Below are 13,031 nucleotides of genomic sequence, written 5' to 3'. Positions count from 1 at the left end.
ACAGTAAGGAGAGAGTAGTTACAAGTGGTTACATATCAAATTGATCATAGAGTTGCGAACAGCAAGGAGAGAAGTGGGGGGGGGAGGAGGGAGACGGTAGAGGGGAGTAGATCAGAAGGGGGGAGGAGGAGGATTGAAAAGGGGCGTTAAGGGTCTTGATCTCGGAATAGGTGAGTTTTGAGTAATTTTCTGAAGTCGAGGTAGTTGTAGGCCTTGAGGACCATTTGGGCTAGCCAAGGGTTTAGTTTGGCGGCTTGGAAGGCGTAGGTTTTGTGCAACAGAGTCAGCTAGAGCGGAGGAGGAGCTTAATGATTAGTGTAAGAGCCTCAGAACCTGGGGAACTGGGTTCAAATCCTACTGTGGCTCCTTGTGATTCTGGACAAGTCAGTTAACCTTTGATTGTAACCAGAGGGAGTCAGTCTATCCCCTTTTGCTTTCCTGTCACATGACTGTCTTCACTGTTTTCCAAGATCTCAAGGAATCACAGTGACATTTGAATGTTGGCTGCTCTGGTTTTCGGAACTCTGCTCTAACCCACTAGGGCTCCTCCACCTCCCTCTGACAGAGGTCTTAAAGAGAAGAAATAGCAAAACCCCCAGAGATAGAAATATGAAGGTACAAGGAGAGACGAGTCATGGGTGATCCTGAGATCTCTAGCTGCATTGGAAAAAGGAAGGGCAATGAAAAAACTCAAAAGGGGGCAGAGTGCGGCAGGGATGTGAGAGACAAAGCTCTAATTTGGAGGTCTTCAGCAATTATAATCAGGGTAACTCCAGAGAGAAACATGACGAGATAACATTCGCTCTCCTTTTCTCAGAAGAGTTGCCAAACCTCAGCGTCTGATGTCTCCTCCCCCAAACAGCTCGGCCCAGTTTTCATCCAACCAAGTCATTCTGCAGATTTCCACTTACTGTCTGTGTTTTGATTATAATCTCAGGACCGAACATCAGGAGTGACCTGACGGAATCTAATATCTCACACTCAGGAGGAATGGTTAACCTTTCTGTACCCTGGGTATCAGATCTCAATGGACCAATCAGGTAGCTGCTTTATTGATGACCTCATGCTGCCATTATATATGGTTACATTCTGAATTTACTTGTTAGCTCTTGAAATCATATTTTAGATTTAATTTCTTATAGCACTCCATCACACTCAGCAATCTACTGTTATCACCAAACCTTTTGCCTTGCTCTCATACGCCTACGTAGAAACATGACGGCAGATAAAGGCCCATCCATTCTGCCCATCTGCAGCAACCACTGTCTCCTCTCCCTAAGAGATCCCATGTGCCAGTCCCACACTTTCTTGAATTCAGACCCAGTCTCTGTCTCCACCACGTCTATCAGCAGACTCTTCCATGCATCTACTAGATTACTTCTGAGCCTTTCACCTCTTAACTTCATCCTGTACCCTATCGCTCTAATTTCCTTTCAATTGAAAGAGACTCACCTCATGCATATTTACGGCGCAGTGGTTGGATCTACAGCCTCAGCACCCTGGGGTTGTGGGTTCAAACCCCGGGCTGCTCCTTGTGACCCTGGGCAAGTCACTCAGTCCTCCATAGCCCCAGGTACGTTAGATAGATTGTGAGCCCACCGGGACAGACAGGGAAAATCCTTGAGTACCAGATTGTAAAAAAACCACTTAGATAACCTTGATAGGCGGTATATAAAATCCTAATAAACTTGAAACCTATGACAGTCTGTCACTTATTTCTTCTTCAGATTCCTCCCACAATAGTCAACACTTCTACTCTCTCTCTGTCTTTCTGAGTTTCCTTGTGTTTGCAATTCCCATGGCATCCCTCCCTTTTTTGCTGGAAGCACATGGAGAGGGAGCGATCGTGAGTGTGCATTGACTCATAGGGGCCATTTTACTTAGGTGTGGAAAATCTGGGCTTAGCATGTTCTAGCACTGGACTTTCCTCGTGCACTAAACCCAGATTTAACGCAGAATTTTTGTAGCCTTTTTTTTTTTTTTTAACATAAAAATAATCATATTTGGTCATACCAATAGTCTATCCAGCCCAGTATCCAATTTCCAACAATGGCCAATCCAGGTCACAAGAACCTGGTAGAAACTCAAAAAGTAGCAATATTCCATGCTACCAATCTCTGGGCAAGCAGTGGCGTCTCCCAAGTCTGTTTCAAGAACTTGTCCAAACCTTTCTTAAACCCAGTTACACTAACCACTGTTACCACATCCTCTGGCAACGAGTTCAAGAGGTGAACTATTCTTTGAATGAAAAATTTATTTTCTCCTTTTGAATTTAAAAGTATTTCCCTGTAACGTTCTCCACTAATGTTCCCATTTTTGCACAGTTCCTGCAAAAATATTCACAAGACAGGAGCTCTTAAATGGTCCCGTGTTATCTAGTTAACCCATGCTAATCCTAACACGCAAGCTAGATAATGAGGAAATGCCCACCCATGGCCCATGACATTGCCCCTCCTAAAGATTAAAACGAAGGGCCTGTTTTACAAAGCCACGCAGTAGTGGCCCCGAAGCCCACAGATGCTGGCGTTGTAATCTGGAAGCAGGGACTCTAGATCAGTGTTTTTCAACCTTTTTACACCTATGGACCGGTAGAAATAAAAGAATTATTCTGTGGACTGGCATCGGTCCGTGGACCGGCGGTTGAAGAGCACTGGGCTAAGTCGTGGGCCAGACCCCGCCCATCTCTACCCAATGTCCACCCCAGACCCCACCCCCATAATAGTACTAATTGCACCTTGCACGTCCCGTGCCTCATCTGGAAGCCTTCCCTCTGACGTTGCAATGTCAGAGAGAAGGCTTCCGGTTCAGGCACAGGATGCCCGTAGGAGCCACTGCCCGTGGCTTTGTGCACTGAATCAGTTAGGAAGAGGGAGCTGGCTCGAAGATAACGCCCCATCGATTGCACTGTGGACCGGCGGTTGAAGAACACTGTTTTGGGCCTGATGCACGTGCTGACCCTGTGGACCGGCAGGAAATTTCTGTGGACCGGCACCGGTCCATGGACCGGTGGTTGAAGAACACTGCTCTAGATCATCTATTATTTTTTTGCCTTTTGGAAATCAATTTGGTCTCAAATTAATTCTTTATTAGAAAACCATGTAGCTCTATCATATAATGCAATTCTATTTGGGACGTCAATGAGAATAAAAAGTCAAATTTCATCAAGCAATAATAAACTTTTATTTTTATTTTTTTTTATAAATATTTATTCATTTTAGATTTTACAAGTGTACAGATAAATCAACAATCAATATACAACATCACTTGAAACTCTACCATTTCTCAAAAAGAAGATTTAACCCCAACCCACCCCCCAAAATTGTATTCAAGCAAATACATAATATAATAACATATACCAAATAAATTGTATGCTAGAAAATCATGTAGCATTGTCATATGACACAGTTTTATTTGGCATGTCTATGAGAGCTAAAAGTCAGTTATCCTCTAAGAATAATAAACTTTTAATGATTTTTAACAGGAGTTGCCATTCAGCAAATAACATATAATTGGAAAGATTGTAAAAGATTAAACTATTGTTTTTGGTGGAACTCGGTGTGTGACATGTATAAAATGGAACGAGCGTTAGCAGTTCAAAAAGGATATTTTAATAAATTTATGGATGTATGGGGGCCATTAATAAGTTATTATAATGAATAAATAGCATTTTTCCCTACTTACTATATATATTGTTGGAGGATAGGGGAGTAGGTTTTTGAAGTTTAATAACTTTTATTAATAATGACAGGAGTCGCCTTTCAACATATCACCAGAAATTGGAAAAACTACACTAGACTTAATTACACCTTCTGGTGGAATTCGTTATGTCATATATACAAAATGGAAAGAACAATTGCCATACAAAAAGGGAATTATAATAATTTTAAGAAGATTTGGGGGCCATTGATAACTTATTGTAATGATTAGATGCCTTTTTACACTGTAAGTATAATTATAATTAAGGGAAGGGGGTGGTATATAGTTATATTATAGGTTCAATCAATATTTATGAATATAATACATATATGATATTTTTGATTATAATATTTGTGAAAAGGGTGGGTGGGGGAGGGAGTTTAGAAAGAATTTCAAGTGATGTATATGATTCAATTGATGTAATATTGTGTTCTTGATGTAAGATGAAAAATTGAATAAAGAATTGGAAGAAAAAAAAAAGATTTAAAGGGCTTTGGGGATGTTGCCATGTGGCTTTGTAAAACAGGCTGTAAGTGATGCTCAGGGTTACCACTTGCAAACAGGCAAAATAGGGCATTCTGTGATAGTTTGTTAGTGAACTCTGCAGAGAGCTGAGACGGAGGGAGGGAAGCTGCAAGAGGGACTGAAGTGAGATCAAATGCAGCAGAGAGGTCCAAGGAAACCACAAGCGTTAGCTCACTCTTATCTAAGTGGGAATGAATTTCGCTTAGAACCGCAGCCAGGACGGTTTTGCTGCTGTCAATGAGGAAGTGTGCAGCAGAATTCAGGAGCCATGGAGCGAAAGCTTCGGCTATGGTAGTCTTATTTCACTTGAATCACCGCAGTAGGATTTTAACTGTCTGTATAATGCGGTGTGGCGCAGTGGTTAAAGCTAGAGCCTCAGCACCCTGGGGTTGTGGGTTCAAACCCCCGCTGCTCCTTGTGACCCTGGGCAAGTCACCTAATGCCCCAGGTGCATTAGGTAGAATATGAGCCCACCAGGACAGGATAGGTAAAAATGCTTAAGTACCTGAATAAATTAATGTAACTGTTCTGAGCTCCCCTGGGAGAACAGTAGAGAAAATTGAACAAATAAATAGTGTGAAAAGTTTCAGCCTCTGATAGCCAGAGCTGGTATTGTGACATCATAATGCCTCATTCCACCAATAAGAGCCAAACTCATCAGTGATGTCACAATGGCTTGATTGTCCTAGACTTGGCTCACTTTTACTACATTTTGATTTCTAGAGTGGCGCAGTGGTTAAAGCTACAGCCTCAGTACCCTGTGGTTGTGGGTTCAATCCCACGCTGCTCCTTGTGACCCTGGGCAAGTCACATAATCCCCCCATTTCCCCAGGTACATTAGATAGATTGTGAGCCCACCAGGACAGACAGGGAAAAATGGTTGAGTACCTGAATAAATTAATGTAAACCGTTCTGAGCTCCCTTGGGAGAACGGTATAGAAAATTGAATAAAGAAATAAAAATTCAGTCCCTTTTAATAGCTCCTATAGGGAAGGTAATGAATTTAGGGTATAGCTCACACCCGTTTCAGTAGTATCTAAAGGTGACTCATATTCAGGGACACGAGGTATTCCCCTGTCCTTGGAGGGCTTACGATCTAAGTTTGGACCTGAGCCAACGGAGGGTTAAGTGACTTGCCCAAGGTCACAAGAAGCAGCAGTGGGATTTGAACTTGGCTGTTCCATCACCATGTCTGGATGTCGGCCATTAATAGATAATGTTACCCAGCCAGTTAACATCACCCAGCTATTAATAAACAACACCAGATGGACTAATAATGTTTTAATTTTCCAGCGAGTATCAGATAATTATAACCCGTGGAGGGAACAGAAGTGAGGAAGACCTTTGTCAGCTGCAAGACTTACCGTCATTCAGTGATACCCTCAGTAACCTGGCGTATATCACAGCTGCGTTTCCTGCACTCAACGTCACGAAGCAGAAATGGTTCACCGTAGGAAGTGGGGATAATTGTCATGGTTACTACAATGCTCCCCTCAGTCCTGGCCACAACTACATGGCTTTTCTGCGAGTCATCAGTGTGTGGAAGCAGGTAATGTTTCCTTCCTTGACATATGAATGTGTATTGTGTACAGGCAGTCCCCAAGTTACAGACGCCCGACTTAAGTATGACTCATACTTAAGAACGGGGTTGTGGCTTTATTTGATTTCACTGAGCAGTATTTCCAGTGGCAGAGACTCTTCCACTTCTCCTGCAGCCGATTCAGGAATGACGCATGGCCGCATTAAGAACAGTGTGTGGTTGTGAATGCTGTACCTTAGAGGGAACTCTGGGTAGGGACAAATGGCCCTTTTGTCAGCTGGGAGCAGAATCTTAAAAGTTCTGAGTTGCATACAAATCCCACTTAAGAAGTAACTCGTTCTTAACCCGGGGACTGCCTATAAAGGAATAATCAAGCCCTTGTGACATCACTGTTGAAGTTGGCTCTTAGGCATTGGTGGAATGAGGCATTATGACATCACAATATCAGCTCTGGAATGTTGCTACTTAAGAACGGGGTCACAGCTTCCTTTGATTTCACTGAGCAGTATTTCCAGTGGCAGGAATGACGCATGGCCGCATTAAGAACAGTGTGTGGTTGTGAATGCTGTACCTTAGAGGGAACACTGGGGGACAAATGGCCCTTTTGTCAGCTGGGAGCAGAATCTTAAAAGTTCTGAGTTGCATACAAATCCCACTTAAGAAGTAACTCGTTCTTAACCCGGGGACTGCCTATAAAGGAATAATCAAGCCCTTGTGACATCACTGATGAAGTTGGCTCTTAGGCATTGGTGGAATGAGGCATTATGACATCACAATATCAGCTCTGGAATGGTGCTACTTAAGAACGGGGTTCACTGAGCAGTATTTCCAGTGGCAGGAATGACGCATGGTCGCATTAAGAACAGTGTGTGGTTGTGAATGCAGTACCTTAGAGGGAACACTGGTAGGGACACTGGTTGGCCCTTTTGTCAGCTGGGAGCAGAATCTGAAAATCTACAAATCTGACTTAAGAACTGCTTTAGAAACGTAACTCGTTCTTAACCCGGGGACTGCCTGTATTCATTATCAGGATGGTTCAAAGCTGCTGTACACCTTCACTAATTTTTTTTAATATTTGCTCTTTATATCTGCTTCCTGTTTTCATCAGACAGACACTGTATAACCTCTTGCATTACTGCATCCCATGACACTTATATTATAGTCTCATCATGCATAGTTGAGCTGAGTCTGATTTTCAAGTTCAAACAGTGTGTATCAGAGGAGCCAACAGAGATCTTCATGACCTGAGATCTATAGTATGGACAGCACACAGGGCCACTCATTGGTCAGAGTCTTTGTTAGAGGAAAGCATGCTGTATTTGGAGGGGGGGGGGCAGATTATAGATTATGTTCCAGCATGCATTTCTAAGATGAAACTGGACAAGCTTCCAAAAGTGAGATGACATTGATAGATGATCGCATCTTCCCAGTAAACTGATCTAGTAGGACATCTGGCTGCCCAGTGGATTTTTAAACAAAAAACCCAAAAACAGTCTTAGAGACATCTGGAGCATCGAGACTAAACGGTATATTTCTGTGTCTCGTTGGCCACGAATTTGGAATTGGCGATTGAAATGTACAGCGTCAGCATCTATGAGGCAAACATGGTTATTTTTGTTACATAGGATTTTTTGGACCCCAGTTCGATTAAATAAAATAGATAGTTCTAAGTCTAATAGATGCTGCCATTGTCATATTGATATAGCGACTTTGGATCATCTGCTATATTTTTGTCCATTTATATTTATATTTTGGAAGTCAATTTGGGAACAAATAAATTTAGTTTTGGATTCGAACGTTCCACTATCATATGAGGCTATAATTTGTGGAATGATATTACATGTGAAACCCACTCCAGATAAATATAAGAGTCGTCTATTTATGATCCTAACAGGAATCGCCATTCAATTGCTAACGAGTAACTGGAAGAACCATGACAGAATAAGTTATACTTTTTGGTGGGTGAACGTGTGCACCACTTACAGATATGAAAGAATTAATGCAGAGTGTAGGGGATTTAATGGTGTATTTAATAAAGTTTGGATCCCATTGACTAAATTTGTAAAATTATAATAATGTATATTTATCTTATCTTTCCTTTTGCTCCATCCATGGGGGTGGGGGGTTGGAGGGAGGGGAATAAATATTGATGGTGACATTTATACTATATACTATGTTATATTATGTTATTATTATATGTAGGAAAACTGAAAATCTTGAATGATATATATGTTACCTGTAATGTATGTAATACCTACTGTTTAAGAACATAAGAAATGCCTTCACCGGATCAGACCTTAGGTCCATCTAGACCGGCGACCCGCACACGCGGAGGCTAAGCTAGGTGTTCCCTGATGAAGACCTTGTTAACCCGTATCCCTCAATGTGATTTGCAAGAAGGTGTGCATCATTTGTATGACACTGTTTTAGATTAAAAATCAATAAAGATTAAGAAAAAGAAAATTGTAACTCAGTGGCGTACCTAGGGTATGTGGCACCCGGGGCCCATCATTTTTTGACACCCCCCCCATGTAAAAAAATATTTTTTGTAATGACCATGAAACGGAATAAATGGTCAGAATAGAAACAGGCAGTGAAAATTTTCTTATATTCCAAACATAACATAACATAAATTATGTCTGAATTGTCATGACATCAGAAGTACATATGGAGTAGTTGCAGGTGATGCTTGGGACAGTTCTGATTGTGTTAGTTCGGTTTTATGTGTTTTTTGAATAGAAGGGTTTTTATTTCTTTTTGAAGGTTTTGCAGTCTGTGGTTGATATCAATTGGTTGTAGAGTTGGGGGTCGAGTGTTGCAGCTCGAATGGCTAGGAGGTTGTCGAACAGTTTTTTTCTTTTGACGTTTTTGGTTGGAGGGTGTGTGAATGGTGCACAAGTTCTCCTATGTCTGTTTGAAGTGGATTGAATTATTTAGCTGAAGAAATTAGTTACCCCCCCCATTCCACACACATTAATTCTCTTCCATTTTTGTTCCCATTATAAAAAACACTGATAAGTTCCCAGAAAAAAAATACATTAAAATAAGAAGTGAAAACAAAGGCCCCTACAGATGAGAACATAACATAAGAATAGCCTAACTGGGTCAGACCAATGGTCCATCATGCCCAGTAGCCCATTCTCATGGTAGCCAATCCAGGACACTAATACCTGGTCAAAACCCAAAGAGTAGCAACATTCCATGCTACCGATCCAGGGCAAGCAGACACTTCCCCCATGTCTTAATAACAGATTATGGACTTTTCCTCCAGGAATTTGTCCAAATCTTTCTTAAAACCAGCTACACTATCTGCTTTTACCATAAGTGGGTCAATAGAGTGGGCAGACTTGATGGGCTGTGGCCCTTTTCTGCCGTCATCTTTCTATGTTTCTATGTTTCTATGTTTCTATGTTTCTATGTTTCTATGTTTCTAACTTCTGGCCACTTCATTTTTAAGTTTAGATCTTTCCTTTCAAACAGAGACCTTGCTAGATGTCAAATACAGCACAAGGTAACTTCACATGGACTTAGCTGTGCAGGAAATGTGAATCTCCTCATACACCCACCATATAGTGCAAAAATGTGCAAAGGTCTGTTTTTTTCTTTCAATCACTACATAGCCTAATGCCACACAAGCAGCGCTGTTACAAACATATTCTGTAGGTCAATGCTAAGGATAACAAAGTTTCCTTCCTTGGACCAGAAGGAGATAAACCACTGGAAGAGATTCCAACACAACACCCAAAGACCCACTCAGTGTGTGAACCAGTTTAGTGGAGTGGACTAACTGGGGGGTGAAAATGGGCCCGGAGTTTGCTCAGCAGAATTTCCCAGACCACCTCTTCCTCTCAACACATTGACACGCTGCCACCACCACCACTAGAAACACCTCACTGGGTAGGCCAGCTATGCTATAAACTTTATAAAACACATTATTATATTTTCTTATAAAGCACATATTTTAACTGAACTCTCTGACATCCTCAGCCTTTCCATTCACAAAAATAGAAGAAAGAAAAGTTCCCATTTCCTGCTGTCTCATGTCCCCGGCCTATACAATATTTTTTTTCTGCAGACCCTTCAAAAGTCTGACCAAATCCTCGTTTCACTTGCATTATAAAGTACTGAGGATGCCATCTCTCCCCAATCCCAGGTCCTAAAGTCTAAGACAGTAGCGCAAACTAATGCTGCCAGATTCAGGAAAAAAAATTTCGATTCGATTCAGCCTATTGAATTGGTTTTTCAATTCGATTTTCCTGCCCAGTTGGGTGATTTTTTTCAAAACTCCTGGTGGGTTTTATAGCTTTTTCACCCCCTTTGGCTTCTCCTAACCACACTGGCGCTGTGGTGTAAATAAAATAAAGAAACAAAAAGGACTTTCCTCTCTCTGTTAAATCCTAGCTCACATTTGCAGTCCAACACCAGCTCTGGCAGGATACACATTTCAAATCTGACATATTATAATCACAAAACAGAAAATAAAATTATTTTTTCTACCTTTTGTTGTCTGGTTATATTTCAAATCTTGTTGGTCTAAGGCTCTGGTTTTCTTCTGGTAACTTGCTTGCCAGGGTCTCCTTCTTTCTTCTTTCTGCATGCTAACCATCCATCTACCAACTCTGTCCTCCCTTTCCATTTCCCTCCCCTCCCCAGGAAGTCTGGTATCTTTCCTTTTTTTCATCTCCCTCCACAGATCCACCTTTTCTTAACTACCCTTTCATCCGGCATCTCTCCCTCCTTCCTCACCACCCCAGAGTCCACCATCTCTCCCTTTCTTTTCCCAATTACCCTTCTATCCAGTATCTCTATCCCTCCTCCACACCATCCCTTGTGTCCAATTTCTCTCCCTTTCTGTTCCTTCCCTCCCTAAATCCCATGGTCCATCATCTCTCTCCCTCTCCTCTATTTTCAGACCCATTATTTCTTCCCACCCCCCCAAAGTTTGACATATGCACGTCTCTTTGAACACCCCCCAAAGGCCTGTCCCCCTTAAAGGTCTGCCTGTCCCCCCTTGAAGGCCTGCACTCCCCTTGAAGGCCTGTCCCACCCCCTTGTAGGCCTGTCCCCCCCTTGAAGGCCTGTCCCCCCCTTATAGGCCTGTCCCCCCCTTGAAGGCCTGCCTGCCTGTCCCCCCCTTGTAGGCCTGTCCCCCCCCTTTTAGGCCTGTCCCCCCCTTGAAGGCCTGCCTGCCTGTCCCCCCCTTAAAGGCCTGTCCCCCCCCCTTGAAGGCCTGCACCCCCCCAAAGGCCTGCACCCCCTTGAAGGCCTGCACCCCCTTGAAGGTCTGCACCCTCCGAAGGCCTGTCCCCCCCTTGAAGGCCTGTCCCACCCCCTTGTAGGCCTGTCCCCCCCTTGTAGGCCTGTCCCCCCTTGAAGGTCTGCACCCCCCTGAAGGCCTGCACCCCCCCAAAGGCCTGCACCCCCCCCGAAGGCCTGTCCCCCCCTTGAAGGCCTGCCTGCCTGCCTGTCACCCCCCTTGAAAGCCTGCCTGCCTGCCCGCCCACCCCACCCTGAAGGCCTGATGCCCCGACCCACCCCGAAGGACCGCTCGCTCCCCTGGCTTCCCCGCACCACCTATGAAGCAGCCGCAGCAGGATCGCGACGTCAGCAATCCCTGCGCTGCTTAGGCGCTGCTTTCTGCGCCGCGATCCCGCCCCTCCTCTGATGTCAGAGGAGGGGTGGGACCGCGGCGCAGGAAGCAGCGCCCAAGCAGCTCAGGGATCGCTGACGTCGCGATCCTGCTGCGGGCTGCTTCACAGGTGGTGCAGGAAGGTTAGTGGGGCGAGCGGTCCTTCAGGGGTGGGGGGGGACTGAACGGCAAAGCCGGGAGCACCCCCTCAGGGCTGGCACCCGGGGCGGACCGCCCCTCCCGCCCCCCCCCCCCTTGGTACGCCACTGTTGTAACTGGAGAAGACCACTGGCTGACATTCCACAGTATCACTACAAAAAAACAGTTAAATGTTTGAGTTAGGGTGAAGAAAGATTAGCTCAACCCACTAAAGCTGCTTTCTACAAAAACTACATGTATTCTGCCACATTTGCAATGAAACGTTGGGCTTTTAGGGGGAAATTCTACAATCAGCACCTAAATTTAGGCCTCGGTAGGCCCTAAGATTTGGTTGGCCCATGTCCATAGGATGGGCCTTAGGCAACTGACCCAATTTCAGTTGGCCCAGGTGCCTAAGGCCCCTCCTATGGGTGGGACCTTAGGCGCCTGGGCCAATCAGGCCCTAGGCCCCTCCCTGGTGCATCCCACAATGCACCAAAGGGTCAGACAGAGGGAGGACCGTCCGTCCGTCCAACTTTTCAGGTTAGGTTGGGGGGTCTGTGGAGGGGGGTCCCGGGGGGTGGGTTTGCCTTCTGGCAGGAGGGTTTTGGCTCCCTCCAGCCAGATTTCACGGGTTTGGGGGGGGTGCCTTCCGGCAGGAGGGCTTAGGCTCCCTCCTGGCGGGCATCACAGCCGTTCAGGGGGGTTTCTGGCGGCAGGAGGGCTTGGGCTCCCTTCTGCCGATTTTCGTGCAAATGTTAGGGGGGGGTGTTCTTCGGCAGAAGAGATTGGATATCTCTCCTGCCATGATCAGGGGGAGGGACGACAGTTAAAGGATTCTTTAACTGGCGTTGTTTTTGACAGACGCCGTTTACAGAATCCTGCTTTTAGGCGAAGGTCTTGTTTTGGGCGTTTGGGACTTGGGCGATTTATTGGTTGAGAATGTATCTTAAGGATAGACATAGTGGTGGTTTGGGCGATTAAACCGCTGAACCCTAATTTTGGACGTCTTTTTTGAGAATGGACAGTTCCCTGCTGCCTACTTTCTGCGTCTAGGGACTTAGGCCAGAAGGTGACTTAGACGTGTCTTTGGATTATGCCCCTCCACGTCTTTTATTCCTGTCCCAGACAAAGTCAGGAATTGATCAGAAAGGTTGCTACACACAGTGTTATTAGTTTTGGAAAGGAAAATATTTTAACTGGCTATTTTCTTTTTTCTAAAGGACAGGAAAGTCTCCTGTGCAACTTATGGGTCTTTTGTCGGTAAGTAAACCTTTGTTTTCTGTATAGCACATTTCCTCCTTGTCTAATCATATAACAGCGCCTTTTGTCCAATAATCTTTTATGAAGTTATCATTTAAAGGGACTTATGTGCTTGGCTTCAGCTGTTGACCACATCCGTCTTTTTATTCTTTCCAACCCATAAGAACATTGGAATGAGACTTGAAAATCTCTCTGCCCGTTTGTCCGATCTGAGGCTCAAATAACTGTCTGAAGACTTAA

General features: G+C 44.3%; 1 protein-coding gene across 2 annotated transcripts in view; it reads left to right on the top strand.

Annotated features, from left to right (window-relative positions):
• Positions 1-13,031, top strand: part of LOC117356528 (receptor-type tyrosine-protein phosphatase alpha-like) — a 153,021-nt gene that overhangs the window by 42,734 nt on the left and 97,256 nt on the right. For both annotated transcript variants that reach the window (XM_033935862.1, XM_033935855.1), the window contains 3 exons: positions 938-1,040; positions 5,515-5,770; positions 12,752-12,791. In XM_033935862.1, the coding sequence (XP_033791753.1) occupies positions 938-1,040; positions 5,515-5,770; positions 12,752-12,791 (399 nt within the window). The remainder of the gene's footprint in view (positions 1-937; positions 1,041-5,514; positions 5,771-12,751; positions 12,792-13,031) is intronic.

Source organism: Geotrypetes seraphini, chromosome 1, assembly GCF_902459505.1.
Source record: "Geotrypetes seraphini chromosome 1, aGeoSer1.1, whole genome shotgun sequence".
NCBI classification, from domain to species: Eukaryota; Metazoa; Chordata; class Amphibia; order Gymnophiona; family Dermophiidae; genus Geotrypetes; species Geotrypetes seraphini.
Note: the sequence above shows the minus strand (reverse complement) of the source record. Positions and strands in the feature narration are given on the sequence as shown.